The following is a 13,789-nucleotide window of genomic DNA, read 5'->3' as shown; positions in this document are numbered from 1 at the left end:
ACAGCCCTTGGTTTTCATAGGGTTGGTATGGCTCAGAGAGAGATGGATGATGTTCATGTCATATACAAAAACATCCAAAGTGTAGATACCCTTTCTGAATGCTATGTACAAACAACAAGATATTACAATGAATTGCTTTTTCTTTTGCATCATTCCTATTTGGTTCCTTACCAAGAGTCTCCTGGGGTACATGTAGTTAAAAACAAGAACCAAATTCTATTACAAATGTCTTAGGCTATCAGGTATGTCTCTCAATTAAGAATGTTTTTGTCTACATGTAACAAACTTCTCAACCAACAGTAACATAAACAACACAGGGGTCTGTTAGTCTCATATACTAAGAAGTCCAGAGCAGGTGTTCCTGGGATTGGTCTCGCAGCTCAAGAGACTGGTGCTGACATCTCTGCAGTACTTGGCCTTTTCTTTATGGCCTCAAGGCCACAGCAGCAGCTCCAGCCTCTCCACCTTCCAGACTGGATGAAGGGGAAGGGGCAGGACCACTGGCATTCTATTCCTGTCTTGTTGGCTGGAGCCATCTCTCATGGCCACCCCCGGCTGCGAAGGAGGCTAGGAAATTGAGTATTCCCCTTTCACAGTCTCTATGAGAGAGGCAGGAGGGAAGATGGGGAGAGACTGGGTGTAGATGAGGCAACCTACAGTGTCTGCCACAGCTTTCATATTATATTTCATCAAGTACTATTTAATTAAATCTACAAACAGCTGATCAGATACAAAGTAATACATTATCACAGAAAATACTGATATGAAAATCAAGCATAAGGATCTCCACTGTCAATAATTCTACACATAGGTATTGGTCTTTCATTCTCTGTTGGAACTAATTCTAGTTGTTTAAGCACTTCTGTTCCTTCAATCAATTGCCTACATAGAAGAAAAAAATGGAAAATTTAGTCAGTCATAAATTTTCACATTTAACTTACATTCCAAAATGGAGTCCTACTCAGCTATAACTAAGACTATTTCCTAAAAATTAAATGAACATCAGCCCCAAGTATCCTAAACCTCTCTGGATGTGTCCACTTTGCCACACCTACAGTACCCAGGGCCATTATCCAGACAGCCGGCCCTCTTGGCTTGGCTCGGAGCTGGCTTTCTCCATCTGCTTGGCACCCTCCCCTCTGCTCTTCTCCCTGCAGTCAGGGTGATTTTTTTTTTTTTTTTTTTTTTTGAGACAGGGTCTCACTCTATTGCCCAGGCTGGAGTGACGTGGCATGATCTTAGCTCACTACAGCCTTGACCTCCTGGCTCAAGTGATCTTCCTGCCTCAGGCTCCTGAGTAGCCAGGGCTTATAGGTGTGTGCCACTATGCCTGGCCAATATTATTTATTTATTTAGTTTTGTACAGATGGGACCTTGCTATGTTGCCCAGGCTGGTCTTGAACTCCTGGCCTGAAGCAATTCTCCCACTTTGACCTCCCAAAGTGCTGGGATTATAGGTGTGAGCCACCATACCTGGCCAGCATGGTCTTTTAGAACTAGAAATCTGTGGTCACTTCCTTGTTCAAAATACAGCAATAATTTCCCAGTATCCTTATGATAAAGACCAAAAAAATCCCTGTCATTGCCTACCAGGACCTGCACAGTCTATCTCCCACGGCCTTTTAGGAGGTCTGGCCACATGCTTCCTCTTGCTCTCTGCTCCAGCCAGACTGGTGTTCAGTACCTCAAGAGTTCCATGCTCCCTTCTTTCACAGCTCCTCCATTACTCCCCGACCCCTACCTGTTGGCCTGGTCACCTCCTGATCTTCCTTCAGACCTCAGCTCAGTCATCACTTATTCGGGGAAGTTTCCCAGGACACCTTGCTTATGTTCCCTCTCTCTCCTTTAGAGAAGTTCCCAGGGTTGCAAGCTTACATTTGTTTGTATGCTTCTTTGATTGATTTCTGATTCTCCCATGACGGCAGGGATCATGTATGTGCTCAGGCTCAGTGCCTAGCATAATGCCTGGCACATACCAGGCAACTGACAACATCCACTGAGTGCATGAATAAAAGACAGCTCAAAGCCATGCTAGTTTAGGCTGGATGCGGTGGCTCAAGCCTGTAATCCCAGCACTTTGGGAGGCCAAAGCAGGCAGATTGACTGAGCTCAGGAGTTCGAGATCAGCCTCGGGGTAACATGGTGAAACCCCATTTCTATTAAAATACCAAAAATTAGCCAGGCTTGGTGGTACACGCCTGTAATCCAAGCTGCTTGGGAGGCTGAGGCAGGAGAATTGCTTCAACCCGGGAGGTAGAGGATGCAGTGAGCTGAGTTTGCACCACTGCACTCAGCCTGGGCCATAGAGTGAGATTCATCTCCAAAAAAAAAAAAAAAAAAGCCATGCTAGATCTCTGTAGACACTTGCTGGCCATGAGCTAGAACTTCATGGGGAGTGGAGCTAGACTTCTGATGGTTCTTTCCATGAAAAGAGGGCAGAAAGACAGGCCAAGACATAGGACTAGTGCCCTCTGCCAATGCTTAGGCTGGGACAGTGGCCGAGGGGAAGGTGAGCCTTTATGGGGGTGTGGTCAGTGCTGACACAAACTGTACTTTAGCCCTCTCTTTGCCTTTGGGCTCTATTTTCGCCATCTCAATCAGAAACCACCACACAGGGCAACACAAGGTACATTCTGAGGATGAAGAGCAGAGGATAGATTCGTTTCTGTCCAAATAGAGTTGAAGCCTGTTCTCCAACAAGACAAGGTAAGCAAAGGCACAGAGACGGTTCTTGGGGTGTTGGTACTATGGTCTGGCTGCAGCTTGGCTGCCAGTCTACAAATTACTTCCAAATTACATCTCCAGCCCTGACCCAGCTTGAATATCTACCTCCTGGGATGCTGCCAACTGGCTGTCCTATAGGTATCCTATTATGAAACTTGTCCAACCTGAACTCATGATCTTCTCTTCCAAATCCTCCTCCTTCTATTCTCTATCTTGGTGAAGTACCACCCATCCAACCAGTTCCAAAATCCTAGGAGTTACTCTAGACTTTCATTCTCCAGTATGGTCGCCATTAGCCACATGCAGCTATTTAAACTTAATTATAGCCTGGGAGTTGCAGTGGCTCACACCTGTAATTCAGACAGCACTTTGGGAGGCTGAGGTGGGTGGCTCACTTGAGGTCAGGAGTTAAAAGACTAGCTTGGCCAACATGGTGAAATGCTATCTCTACTAAAAATACAAAAATTAGCCGGGCATGGTGGTGCATGCCTGTAATCCCAGCTACTTGGGAGGCTGAGGCATGAGAATTGCTTGAACCCAAGAAGCAGAGGTTGAGTGAGCTGAGATCGCACCACTGCACTCCAGCTTGGGCAACAGAGCAAAACCTTGTCATAAGACAAAACAAAACAAAAACCACTTTAATTAGAATAAAATATAGTTCCTTAGTCACACTAGCCACATTTCAAGTACCCAGTGGCCATGTGTGGCTAGTGGCTATCATACTGGGCTGGACATTTCTGTCATCACAGAGTGTTCTACTGGACAGTGCTGGCCTGGACTCTGCTCAGGCCCTTGCCCTCGACTCTAAATTCTCAATGTCTTGAGTTTGTCCACTTATCACCTATTCATCTGTACTGCTGGTGCTTTCGGGCAGGACTTCATTTATGGCCTATTATAACCATAGCTTCTTAAGTGGTCTTGCTAGTTCTTTTTCATCCTTTGCCAATTCATTCCTTTTTTTCCTTCAAAAATGACAAGCCGGGTATGGTGCTCAAAATGTAAAATTCTCCCATGGCCCCTATCACCCTTGGGTGAGACTCGTGCTCAGCAGCATGGCACCCGCGGCCCATTGGGAGCTGGGCCCTGGCTGACCCTCTTATCCAGCCTCCACTCTCTCCATTCTCCCCTGGCACTAAGCTCTGTCCAGACCAGATGGCTTGTAGATAAAATTCTCTTGTACTTCTCAGGACCTCTCTGTGAAACCTCTTCACACTAACATTGATATGACTCATTCTGATTTCTAGCTTCTCTATCTGGCTAATTTTTCCTTGACTTTTCACCCCTTAGCTCGTCTTCTTATGAAACTTTCCATGTGTCCCTCCCACCTTACAAGTCTCTTAAAATGAAATAATTCCCCTTCCCACTGGCACCCCTTCCACCATGTGTGCACATGAATGGAGAGCTTACAGGCTTGTTTTGTGATATTCTTTCCCTGTGAGACCACTGGGCCAGGCCATGCTCTGTGGATTGCTATGGTCTTTCCTGAAGGACATTCCCAGTGTCACCCATCTAAGGGAGCGGCAGGTTCACGTACCTGAAAATGGGCTTGGAAGGAGTGTCTGTCTCAGATCAGAGGAAATCTCTGCATCTCTCTGGACCTTGCTAACCATGTCTGAGCTTCCAAAAGCTCAGACACACCTGGGGATACTGAGAGATGATAGGGAAGAGGCAGCACTACACCTGGGAAGGAAGGTATCCCTGAAGGAGTTCTATTTCATTAGTTTAACTAGATTACCTAGTTGCCTATTACATTTTACCTTTCTGCTTCTCCCTTAGCATTCTGTAAGGTCTTGTTTAAATATTCCAGCTGATCCTCAACTGTGATTTGGAGACCTTTTTTTTTTTTCAATTTAGAGATTTAAGGAATACACTGTGATCATACTTGAGGAAGAAAAGAAGAGGGGCAGTGCCTCCCAGAGGCTAGAGTGATAATAACAAAAATGAGAGATTTCCCCAAGAGGAAGGTGGATCACAGAGAATTGGAATCATCAAAAGGAGATGGACTCGAGGGCTCTCTACTCCACTGTGGCCCTGTAAGGTTCTGTGCTCCCTTTGATGAAAGGTGTTGGAGGGTGTTTTCTTTCCCGCCTCCCAATGCACCCTGTACGCAGTTTGCATAGTCCATGTCTCACTGTCACACAGCTGTTGGTTATTTGACCTGTTTTTCCTAATATACTCTAAGCTCCCTGAGGAGCAGGGATTGTACCTTGTCACTTTTTCCCCAGCAATGAGTATTACAAATGGCATACTACAGGTGCCTAACAAAATTCTGTTTGAATGAGTTGGGAAAACAGCAAAAGAAAGGGATGAAAAAAGATGTGGGGCCAGAGAGTGGAGGACCTAGAATGCCATGCTAGACATCAGGCTCGGCAGATGTGGAAGTGGTAATGGAGGCACTAAAAGTTTTCAAGTAGTCATGTCTGTGTTTGAGAAAGGTGTCTTTAGCTTAGATATAAAGGATCACCACGGTTGGTAGAGCATAGAGACTGTCAGCAATATGACAGAGATTTAAATGATCCAAGAAATGTTATTTGAATTTAAAACTAATTTAACAATGCATTTTCAAGATCAAAATACAATTCATTTGGGACCAGGGAAAATTGAAGTCAAGTCATTATTTTAGGCTATGCATCTATTAATGTAATGTTATCTCTTTAAAGATAGCCTTTGGATGAAAATACACTTTCTATTTTTCAACCTGGAAGTATCACAGACAGCATTACACTGAAGGAATTATTGTGGTTAAAATGAACACTGGCATGAAATTCCAGGTGCTGGAGAGTCAATAATTTTCCCTATGCAGTGGGTGGAATAAATCTAACAGTTATTCAGAAAAATCCAAATACTTTACATTATTTTAGGGAACACAAAGTAAGCCCTGCCTCATATTCACTCAGTAATTAAAGAGAGATATGAAACACTGGAGTGATGAAAAGTATTTCCATCATTCATTTTAAGTCCACATGTCTTTAAGCATAATAATATTCTAATAATAACTATTACCTGTGATGTTTCCATATTTAAAGTCGTTCAGTAATAAAAGTTACATGTAACTTAAATAGTTTTCATCTACCTCTTTATGGTGTTCATGGACAATTACTTAAATGACTTCACCTCTTCACTACTACATATTAGTATATCTATATTATTAAGCACTGTGGTATGATTCATAGTAATTACAAATTGATAATATCTTTAAGGCTGAAGATCAATAGATGGATAAATAGAGACACAGAAAGAACATTATCATGACTATGCCTAAATGGTTTCTCTGTTTTTATTTTGTTTTACGTGTGTGTGTGTGTGTATTTTTGAGACAGAGTCTTGCTCTGTCACCCAGGCTGGAGTGCAATGGTGTAATCTCAGCTCACTGCAACCTCCGCCTTCGGGGTTCAAGCAATTCTCTGCCTCACCCTCCTGAGTAGCTGGGATTACAGGTACCCACCACCACATACAGCTAATTTTTTGTGTTTTTAGTAGAGATAGGGTTTCACCATTTTGACCAGGCTGGTCTTGAACTCCTGACCCTGTGATCCACCTGCCTCGGCCCCCCAAAGTGCTGGGATTACAGGCATGAGACACTGTGCCCAGCCTTGTTTTATATACATTTTTGAGACAGGGTTTCATTCTGTTACCCAGGCTGGAGTGTAGTGGCATAATCATGGCTCCCAGACTCAAGCAACCCCCTCACCTCAGCTTCTTCAGTAGCTGGGACTACAGGCATGCACCACCACACCCAGCTTAATATTTTTAAATTTAATTTAATTTAATTTTATTTTGACCCAGCCTTGCTCTGTTGTCCAGGCTGGAGTGCAGTGGTACGATCTCGGTCACTGAAACCTCCACCTCCCGGGTTCAAGCAATTCTCCTGCCTCAGCCTCCTGAGTAGCCAGGACTACAGGCGTGCACCACCATGTCCAGCAAATTTTTTGTAGTTTTAGTAGAGATGGAGTTTTGCCATGTTGGCCAGGCTTGAACTCCTGACCTCAAGGGATCCGCCTACCTCAGCCTCTCAAAGTGTGGGATTACAGGCATGAGCCACTGCACCTGGTCTATTTATTTTTGAGGCAGTCTTGCTCTGTCACCCAGGCTGGAGTGCAGTGGTATGATATCAGCTCACTAGAACTGCCTCCCAGGTTCAAGTGATTCTCCTGCCTCAGCCTCCAGAGTAGCTGGGATTACAGGCATGCGCCACCACGCCTAATTTTTATATTTTTAGTAGAGACAGGGTTTTGCCAAGTTAGCCAGGCTGCTCTGGAACTCCTGGCCTCAAGTAATTCGCCTGCCTCGACCTGTCAAAGGGCTGGATTACAGGCATGAGCTACCATGCCTGGCCAGCTAATTTTAAAATTTTTTGTAGAGTTGGGGGTCTCGCTATGTTGCCCAGGCTGGTCTTGAACTCCTGGGCTCATGCAATCCTTCTACCTCAGCCTCCAAAAGTGCTGAGATTACAGCCCTGAGCCACTGTGCTTGGCCAGTTTCTGTGTTGTTATAGATAGGAAAATTCTTGCAAAATATTTCTTAAATACTTTTGTCTCTATTTGTATTATTTTTGCATTTAAGCCCTATTTTTAGCTGCCTGTACACTATATACAATATTTATCCAAATATTTTTGAATACTTTTATATGTGTGAACATTATATAGACAAATCTACAATATACATACCCAAAAGCCACAAATTTTCTGTCTAGATAAGGAGTTGCTTGCAGTGTGATATAGAATTGTGACCCATTGCTGTGGCGGCCTTTGTTGGCCATTCCAAGAACTCCTCTTTTATTATGAGGAACTGAAAAGTTTTCATCTAGGAAAGACAATAATCAGCAGGTCATTAGCACATTGCTATTATCTCAATTTATTGTAACATCTAAGGAACAATAGAACACTTGGTGACAATCTCAATCGTATTTATCAATACATTCCAAACTGTAAATATTCTATTTATTTCAAATTACTTTCAAACCTTCAAATGGGCTGTTAAAAAAGATAAGCTGTAAAACCTTATTAGAACTATTTGAATATTCAGCTTTAGTTTGTCTTTGCCATAAACAAGTGTGCTAAGAAAATTAATAATGTACAAGGAAATATATACAGTATTCTAATTAAGAATAAAGGTCAGCAAACTTTCTTATGCTGTTTTGGCATTTCCTTCAAACTACCACCATGCTCATTAAAAACACCTCCTCTGGGCCAGGTGATTCCTCTGATCACCCCTGTAATTCCAGCACTTTGGGAGGCTGAGGCAGGCGGATCACGTGTCAAGAGATTGAGACCATCCTGGCCAACATGGTGAAACCCCGTCTCTACTAAAAATATGAAAATTAGCTCAGTGTGGTGGTGCATGCCTGTAGTCCCAGCTACTCAGGAGGCTGAGGCAGGAGAATCGCTTGAATCTAGGAGTCAGAGGTTGCAGTGAGCCAAGATTGCTCCACTGCACTCCAGCCTAGCAACAAAGCAAGACTTTGTCTCAAACAAACAAATATCTCCTCTGAGAAGTCTTCTGTGGACCTAACCTTTCCCCTAGGCCCCCAAGCATCTTACACATAGTTCTTGGACAGTCCTTACAACACTCTATGTAATTATTGGTTTACACAGCATTTCTTCTCTAGTATGTGAAGGCAGGAACCTTGTCTCCCGGAAGCTTTAGCTCCAGGCTTCCTACCACATTAACTGGCATAAGTGTGGACCTAAATGTTTGGGCAGACTTCAATTCCATGTAGTTTTTTCATTCCATGTAGTTTAAAAATGTTGATGATGAAAGAAAATTAATTATGCTTGTTTCTAGTAATCTCAAATAAATTTTAAACTGAAACCTTGTTTGGATTGGCCAAGATTTTGTGGAAAGCAATAGCTTTTTAGTGTAAGATTCAGAAGTAAAAACAGTTGTACAGTGATTATCAGGTTACCAATTTGAAGACATATCATTCCCAGCATTGCTTTCAAGTTCAGATACACAGAGGGAAATAATGGATGAAAAATTCAATGAAAGTTTTCATTCAGTAACTTTATAAATTTCTTAGAATAACTGAGAAATATGAATATTAACTGTCTATAAGATTTTATTAAACTGCAATTGCTATTATTATTCTAAGTTTCAAAACTAAGAAAACTAAGTGATTAAGCCATATCTATGGTAGTTACTTTCAGCCCGTTAAGTTGAAAACTGAATAAAGACCTCTGAAACCTTATGAAATGCAAATGAGGTTTTTTTGTACAAATGAGTCTATATAATTACACTGATGTTCCTTATTCACTTCAGTGAAATAAAGAAAAAAACTCATTAATTTCACAGAAAATTGCATGAAATGGAAATCTGCCCACAGCAAAGATTCAGACAATTTTAACAGAATGGTATGTCATTTCTTTTAGATATTCTGATTTATTTTTCTTAAATTCTGTAAAAATTGGGGAAGAAAATTGATAAAAGTTGTAACAGTTTTACCAAAAATTCTGTGACTGTGGGATAACTTTAAAGCAGTTAATCATAACACCTATCAAAACAATTGCTACCTATGTGAAAGCCCATGTGTAAAACAGTTGAAGATGTGCCTAGAGCAGCCAGGCACGGTGCCTCACACCTGCAGTCCAGCACTTTGGGAGGCAAAGGTGGGGGATCCTTGAGGCCAGGACTTCAAGACCAGTCTGTCCAACATGGCAAAAACCATCTCTACTAAAAAACATAAAAATTAGCTGGGTGTGGTGGTACATGCCTGTAATTCCCGCCACTTAGGAGGCTGGGGCAGAAGAATCGCTTGAACCAAGGAGGCGGAGGTTGCAGTGAGCTAAGATTGTGCCAATGCACTCTAGCCTGGGTGAAAGAGAGAGACTCAGTCTCAATTTTAAAAAAATTGCCTAGAGCCCTGTCATCTCCTGAACACGTTTATTTAGGACAGCATGGGAATCCTTAGAGACAATTTGACAACCATTGCTATAAAGGGACAGAATAAATTATATTTTTAAAAAGTGCAGGTAGTCCCTGACTTACAAACTTTAAAATGTATGGACCTGGAAAAAAGTATGAAAACTGAATGACTACGTGTGGATTCTCTAAGTCCAGAATGTGTATGTGAATCTTAAGAACCTGGGGCTATGCTGCTTCCAGGTCAGGCAGTAATGCCAGAACCTATGGAAACTGCTCAGTGGTCATGCCATGACAGGCCAACTTGGCATGATCTTGTACAGATCAAATAAAATGATGTGTAAGAAAGAACCATTTTAAATATTAACTCTAACTAGCTTTGCAGACACAAAGTATTACATGACAAGGGTAATTTACATGTTCTTTTGTTCTGCTATGTCTGACTCACTCTTTAACCATTTGTTCATTTCTGTATTTCTTGATCTTTCCAGTCCCTCTGCTTTTCTTCTTCTTTACTGTTCTCTCCAAGCTTCCATAAAGCTCTAAAATTCAAGAGCTATAATTTTCTTTTTTTTTTTTTTCCCATTTATTTTATTGCATTTTAGGTTTTGGGGTACATGTGAAGAACATGCAAAATTGTTGCATAGGTACACACGTGGCAGTGTGATTTGCTGCCTTCCTCCCCATCACCTACATCTGGCATCTCTCCCCTTGCTATCTCTCCCCAGCTTCCCACCCCCCACCGTCCCTCCCCTATTTCCCCCCAACTGACCCCAGTGTGTAGTGCTCCCCTCCCTGTGTCCATGTGTTCTCATTGTTCAACACCCGCCTATGAGTGAGAACATGCGGTGTTTGATCTTCTGCTCTTCTGTCAGTTTGCTGAGAATGATGGTTTCCAGGTTCATCCATGTCCCTACAAAGGACCCAAACTCATCGTTTTTGATGGCTGCATAATATTCCATGGTGTATATGTGCCACATTTTCCCTATCCAGTCCATCGTCGATGGGCATTTGGGTTGGTTCCAGGTCTTTGCTATTGTAAACAGTGCTGCAATGAACATTCGTGTACACGTGTCCTTATAGTATATAATTTTCATTTAAATTAAATTAAATGTTTTTAGAGAAGGCATCTTATATTGTCCCAACTGGTCTTGAACTCCTGGGCTCAAGGCCTCCTGACTCAACCTCCTGAGTAGCTGGGACTACAGGTGTGCGCCACTACACCTGGCTAGCTATAATTTTTTAAAAAATTATTTACTGGCTGGGCGCGGTGGCTCATGCCTATAATCCCAGCACTTTGGAGTCCGAGGCAGGTGGATAACGAGGTCAGGAGTTCAAGACCAGCCTGGCCAAGATGGTGAAATCTCATCTCTACTAAAAATTAAAAAAAGTAGCCGGGTGTGGTGGCACATGCCTGTAGACCCAGCTACTTGGGAGGCTGAGGCAGAAGAATCGCCTGAACCCAGGAAGTGGAGGCTGCAGTGAGCCAAGATCGTGCTACTGCACTCCAGCATGGGTGACCAAGTGAGACTTCATCTCAAAAAAAAAAAAAATTATTTATTAATGTAAAGTTCCCTGATTTTTTTTCTAATAGTAAATTTTTGGTACATTTCATTTAACACTTAAAACATTAAATTAAGTTGCTTTATACTTCCATGATAACAAAATGCACACTTTGGCACTAAACAGCACTGCTGAAGAGGGCTGAGCCTCTTTAGGTTTAAACAGAGTGAAAGCCCCCATAGAGGAATTTTTGTCCTTTTTGTTTGGTGAGGAGTGAGGTCACTGGTCAGTAAGTAGGTCTGATTCAAGCCTGTTTTCTCCTAAGTGTTTCTGCCAGGGATAAAGTATGTGTGGGAACAACCTACACAGAAACCAGTAGCTGAAACTTGCCTGAGTAGAAAGAGCCTATTTATTTAGGACTTTAAAAGCTGTGATTCAAGCCTGGGCATGGTGGCTCACACCTGTAATCCTAGTACTTTGGGAGGCCGAGGCAGGCGGATCACCTTAGGTTGGGAGTTCAAGACCAGTCTGGCCAGCATAGAGAAACCCTGTCTCTATTAAAAATACAAAATTAGCCAGGTATGGTGGCATATACCTGTAATCCCAGCTACTCAGGAGGTTGAGGCAGGAGAGTTGCTTGAACCCGGGAGATAGAGGTCGCAGTGAGCCGAGACTGCGCCACTGCACTCCAGCCTGGGCAACAAGAACAAAGCTCCATCTCAAAAAAAAAAAAAAGTTGTGATTCAAAACAAAGCAAATCAGACTTTCCCTAGGTTTAAAAAAATTAACTCATTTATAAAATAATCATCTAATTAAATATTTTCTTTATTGTATTATTTTTGTGTTAAGCTTAATAAAAGTGAGTTTTGCAGTTGTAGTTTATCACAGCCCTGGTTTTAATTCTGCATCTCATGGAAATAGGACCCCAAGAGAGAAATGTGGAGGAAGGACTTGCTGGCTGCCCTGTTCACATTCCCAGGTGGGTGAAGGGATGAGGGAGACCCATGCCTTAGCTGTTCTGAGGACTAGCCACGCTCTCGCTTTCATAATTACTCATCTTTCCTTCTGGAACATCTCTCCTTCCCACTTGATTGCTTACTGGATTTTTTCTAATTTTGTGCTACCAGACCAACCGAATAACAGAAATGTCACTGAACACATCAGGACACATGGCCACAATAAGGACAGCAAAGCTTCTATCTGGAGACTAAATACTGACGGTCTAAGGATGGGGTGAGGGATAATCAGCAGAGACTCAGGGGTGTCTAGAGGGTCAGGCGAGGAGGTGAGTGAATAGATCAGTCTCCTACTGGACAGGAGGCCCATGTTCGTCTGAAGCTGTGACTCCAAGCACAAAGCATTTGGGTACTCTGATAATGGCTGTGGGGTGGAGAGGTACAGTGGATAGTCATCAGCGATTGGGGCCAGGAGAATCCTTTCCCCATCTGCAATGTGTTGCTACAGACCCAACTCAAGGCTACTCTGTGCCACCGCCCCCAATCTCCAGGCAGCTATTCTTCCTTTTCCCACAGCACTCAGTTCCTTCCTCTCTAACAGCAATTGGCACAGCACCTGTAGCTGATGTGTTTAAACATCTGTCTGCAAAAAAACACTAAAATACCTTAGAGTAGAAACTCGGTTACACTATCTTTGTTGCCACAGGCCCTAGCACCATGTGAGCACCTACCGTGGGGTTTAGTATTTTATGAATGACTAAAAGAATGGTGTCACTTACATGTTTTCATCTGATAAAGCTGTCTGCAGGAATTTAGAAGGAAAGTAGCTACTACTTTTCCCTTTCACTTTGGCCATTGATTCAGTAAAGATATCTTTTCATTGTATTAAAATACAGACACAAAACACCACAGAAAATATACTAATGTATAAAGGCCAAGAAAATAAACTTTGCTGGCTTCTGTCCAAAGTTCCTTGTCAAGCCCCTCTCTCACCCAAAAGGAACCATTCCCCAACTTTTATATAACCATGCACTTAACGTTTCCTTATAGTCTTAACATCCAAATGTGAATCCCTAAGCACTACAGTTCAGTCTTTCCCACTTTAAAAATTTGTTATGCTTTTTAAGGCTCTTTTAATCGGCAGGTGTCCCTTTCTTTTCCTTATATTTATCTATTACTAATGAACCTGAGCTGTTTAACCTCGAGAATTTCTCCCAGTCAGTCTATCGATTGCACACATGGTGCAGTCCACTCCTCTGTCCTGTCAGTTCTACTATAAAACTAGTTTTGAAAATGCACATTTGCTTCAACTTGATGGATATATTAAGGAAAGCCGTGTGCATTATGGATTTCACCCCCACTTACATTCTTCCACAATGAGAAACACTAGGGAAATGAAAACTGCATCCAGCTACGCGGAGCCATGTAAGAACACACACACCTCAGACATCTATCTACCAGCTACCCTGGTGCTGTTCTGAGCCTCTCCCACCCAAATCTGGGTTCTAATTGCAGAAAACCCTCCTTCCGCCACTTCAAAATCACTCAAAAGCTTGCAACTCTTCCCATGCCCACCTTCACAAACCTCAAGTCTTTTACAAGGTATGTAAGTTTTGTGACTATTTAACATATGTAAAACTGTTTTGATGGGTTTTTTTTGTTGTTGTTACTATCCTGTTTTTTTAATTCCATCAAGAAAGTTTTTCTTAAACCTCATTTTCACAATAAACTCAGTGGTTTTTATTGTA

The 13,789-nt window shown here is 42.3% G+C and overlaps 1 protein-coding gene across 4 annotated transcripts in view; it reads right to left on the bottom strand.

The window, feature by feature from the left end:
* Nucleotides 1–206: 206 nt before the first annotated feature.
* The window catches only part of PPIL6 (peptidylprolyl isomerase like 6), a 48,210-nt gene continuing 34,627 nt past the window's right edge, over nt 207–13,789 (bottom strand). For 2 of the 4 annotated variants that reach the window (XM_032275068.1, XM_032275070.1), the window contains 2 exons: nt 7,392–7,527; nt 664–882 (listed from right to left, as the gene is read on the bottom strand). In XM_032275068.1, the coding sequence (XP_032130959.1) occupies nt 771–882; nt 7,392–7,527 (248 nt within the window). In that variant the 3' untranslated portion in view covers nt 664–770. Of the gene's footprint in view, nt 600–663; nt 883–7,391; nt 7,528–13,789 lie in introns of those variants that run through there. The other 2 variants (XM_032275069.1, XM_032275071.1) reach the window with 2 other exon arrangements.

The sequence above is a fragment of the Sapajus apella genome, unplaced genomic scaffold (assembly GCF_009761245.1).
Source record: "Sapajus apella isolate SASKATOON/1434 unplaced genomic scaffold, GSC_monkey_1.0 scaffold6, whole genome shotgun sequence".
Taxonomy (NCBI): Eukaryota; Metazoa; Chordata; class Mammalia; order Primates; family Cebidae; genus Sapajus; species Sapajus apella.
The sequence above is the reverse complement of the archived record's forward strand: the minus strand, read 5'-3'. Positions and strand labels throughout refer to the sequence as shown.